This window comes from Podarcis pityusensis (genome assembly GCF_964106645.2).
Source record: "Podarcis pityusensis genome assembly, chromosome: Z".
NCBI lineage: Eukaryota > Metazoa > Chordata > Lepidosauria > Squamata > Lacertidae > Podarcis > Podarcis pityusensis.
This window is the reverse complement of record NC_138044.1, coordinates 29,457,796-29,461,208: the sequence shown is the minus strand read 5'-3', so window position 1 is coordinate 29,461,208 and position 3,413 is coordinate 29,457,796. Positions and strand designations below refer to the sequence as shown.

The following is a 3,413-nucleotide window of genomic DNA, read 5'->3' as shown; positions in this document are numbered from 1 at the left end:
ACCCAAATCCCTCAACTATTCCTCATAAGGCTTGGTTTCCAGACCCTTGATCATCCTGGTCATCCTCTGAACATTTTCCAACTTGACAATATCTGTCTTACATTGTGGTGCCCAGAACTGGACGCAATACTCCAGGTGAAAGAAGGAACTAATCCGAGGCTGCACCCTAAACACACTTTCAAGGTAATAAGCTCCATTGAGTACATTCAGTCTGTCTTTGAATAAACATAGGGATGGGGGAGAATTTCATTTCACTTCATATTTCATGGCAGACCTAACTGCTTTTATGTTTCCAAAACAATTTGTGAATCAAAACACAGCCATCCTTCAAAATTTGCACATTCAAGAATTGTGCAATGCACTTCTCCAGTCAAGTGATCAGTATACATTGGTTAAAGTGTCCTTCAAAATGAACATATTGGTGAAAAGAATATACCATTATTTTAGGGTTAATGACACTGCAGACATGATTATGTTAGGGGAAATCACATACAAACAAATGTATATTAGTAGAAATTTGCACTAAGATTCCCCCCCCCCCCATATTGTACAGAAGGGGAATACCTCAGTCAGTAGAACATGAGACTCTTACTCAGGGTCTTGGGTTCAAACCCCACGTTGGGCAAAAGATAGCAGGCGGTTGGACTAGATGGCCCTCATGGTCCCTTCCAACTCTTAAGATTCTACAAAATCCTTGCTGAATAGGAGACATCATACAGTGGTACCTTGGTTCTCAAACTTCCGGAAGTACGTTCCAAAACCAAAGCGTTCCAAAACCAAGGCACACTTTCTCATAGAAAGTAATGCAAAATGAATTAATCCATTCCAGACTTTTAAAAACAACCGCTAAAACATACATTTAACATGAATTTTACTATCTAATGAGGCCATTGATCCATAAAATGAAAGCAATAAACAATGTACTGTACTGTTAAATCAATAAAACAGTATTGTAGATGATAAAAATGAAAATGTAATTTTTTCTTACCTGCACTGATGATAGTCATTGTTTAGATGGGGGGGGGGGGGTCAGGGTTCCCTTCCAGAATCACAATTGATGAGTCCTCTCCTGCCATTCCTTCCCTTGCTTTTTTTACACCACTGACACCTGGTTCAGACTTGCTGATTCTTTTCCTCACCCAAAAACTTTCAATTGAGACTTGCTTTTGCCGATGTTTTAAAATTTGCCTAAAGTAAGACATAGCATTATCATTGAAAGTGTTAGTGGCATGACTTACAGCAGCTTTATCAGGGTGATATTTTTCAACAAAAGTTTGCACTTCAGTCCATTTTGCAAACATTTCTTTGATCACTGCAGTAGATACACGTTCTCTGCTCTGCTCCTCCAAATATATTTCCTCAGTTGCCCCCTGTTGCTGCTCCTTCAGATTGTTTCGAAGTTCTTCTGTGGTGAGCTCAGTTTTGTGGTCCTCCACTAACTCCGCATCATCACTACTCACTTCCAAGCCCATGGACTTTCCCATAGGTACAATTTCACCAACAATAGGTGAATCCTCTTCAACAACCTCACATACACGTTCTGGGACAGTTTCTGGCCACAGTGTCTTCCATGCTGACTTCAGTGTTCTCTGAGTCACATCCCTCCATGTTTTGTCTATGATATGTAAGCAATGTAGGATATTGAAATGATTCTTCCAGAACTCTCTGAGGGTTAGCTCGGTGTCCGAGGTCACCTCAAAGCACCTTTGGAACAATGCTTTAGTGTAAAGCTTCTTAAAATTAGATATGACCTGCTGGTCCATGGGCTGGATGAGAGAAGTCATGTTGGGGGGCAAGAACTTTACAATGATGAAGCCAAACCCTTCCAACAACTCGTCCTCCAATCCTGGAACATTAGTCATAAGAAGCAGGCACTTCATTGGGAGATTTTTGTCTTGGAGGTATTTTTTCATACTTGGCCCAAACACTTCATGAACCCACTCAATAAAAAATTGCCTTGCTACCCAAGCTCTGCTGTTTGTTCTCTACATCACATGCAATTTGCTTTTTATGACATTGTTTTTCATAAATACCCTGGGGTTCTCAGAATGGTAGACTAGCAAAAGCTTCAACTTAAAATCTCCACTTGCATTCGCACAAAATAAAAGTGTCAGCCTTTCTTTCATGGCAATGCTTTCTCCTCCTTTGTTATGTAGATCCTCCATGGCATTTTCTTCCAAAAGAGGCCTGTCTTACCACAGTTGAAAACTTGTTGGGGAACGAAGCTCTGAGACTCAACATAATCTTTAAATTCCAAAACGAATCGGTCAGTGTCTAATTTGTTGGCACTGGCAGCTTCACCATTTCTCATCACACTGTGTGTGCCACTTTTCCTCTTAAAATTATCAAACCACCCTCTACTTGCCTTGAAACTCTCACCCTCAGCACTTGCTCCAGGGGTGTTTCTGATGAGGTCGGCTTGCAAATGTAAAGCTTTTTCACAAATTATGCTCTCAGAAATGCTGTCACCTGCCAACTGTTTTTCAGTTATCCATATTAAAAGAATTTTTTCCACTTCTTCAATTGTCTGTGTTCGCTGCTTTGTGAGTGTTTTAACACCTTTTGCAACACCAGCTCCTTTAATGGCATCCTTATTTCTTAAGATGGTACAAATTGTAGATTTGGCCATACCAAACTGCATTGCCAGATCACTTACACGGACCCTACTTTCATGCTTGGAAATATTTTCCTTCTTTACCTCTATTGTAGTTCTGTTTATGGTCCTCTTGGCTTTGCAGCTTTTATCCATTTCCGCAGTCACACAATCAATCAGTAGCTGAGCTGGGTTCCACACAGTCACAAAAAGAAATAAACCAAAAAGCCACAAAAAGAAAAATGCAAACAATAGCAAAAACAAAAGCTCCAAATATAAGTTCCAAATATTACCTCCATGTTGCATGTGTGCTCAGGACTCAACAGCCGACAGACCTCAGCGTAGCACTCAGAACCGAAGCGTATACACTCAAATTCGAAGTGTGGCACTCAGAAGTGTAACACTCAAATCCGAAGCGAAACACTCAAAACAGAAGTGTGGCACTCAGAACGGAAGTGCAACACCCAAATCCAAAGCGGAACACTCTAATCTGAAGTGAAACATTTAAAAAGAGCATGTTCTGCTTCCGAAAAAAATGTTTGTAAACCGGAACACTTCTGGGTTTGCAGCATTTGGGTTCCCAGTTGTTTGAGAACTAAGCTGTTCAAAAACCAAGGTACCTCTCTCTCTCTCTCTCTCTCTCTCTCTCTCTGTGTGTGTGTGTGTGTGATCTGGAAATGTAGAAAACTGAACTTAAGATTGGAAAAATGAGAAGCTGAGAGAAACTGAAACTTACAGCTTTGTCCAGGCCTACCTGTTTGCCACATACCGTGCTCGTGGTGTCAGAGGCTTAGTGCTGTCCAGCTGGCCATATATAAGA

General features: G+C 40.8%; 1 protein-coding gene across 1 annotated transcript; it reads right to left on the bottom strand.

The window, feature by feature from the left end:
- Positions 1–2,122: 2,122 nt before the first annotated feature.
- LOC308468910 (tigger transposable element-derived protein 1-like) lies at positions 2,123–2,749 on the bottom strand (the record flags this gene model as incomplete). The annotated part of the gene is made up of 1 exon (XM_080991374.1): positions 2,123–2,749. The coding sequence occupies one exon, from the start codon at positions 2,747–2,749 to the stop codon at positions 2,123–2,125; it is 627 nt and encodes a 208-aa protein (XP_080847500.1).
- Positions 2,750–3,413: the final 664 nt, after the last annotated feature.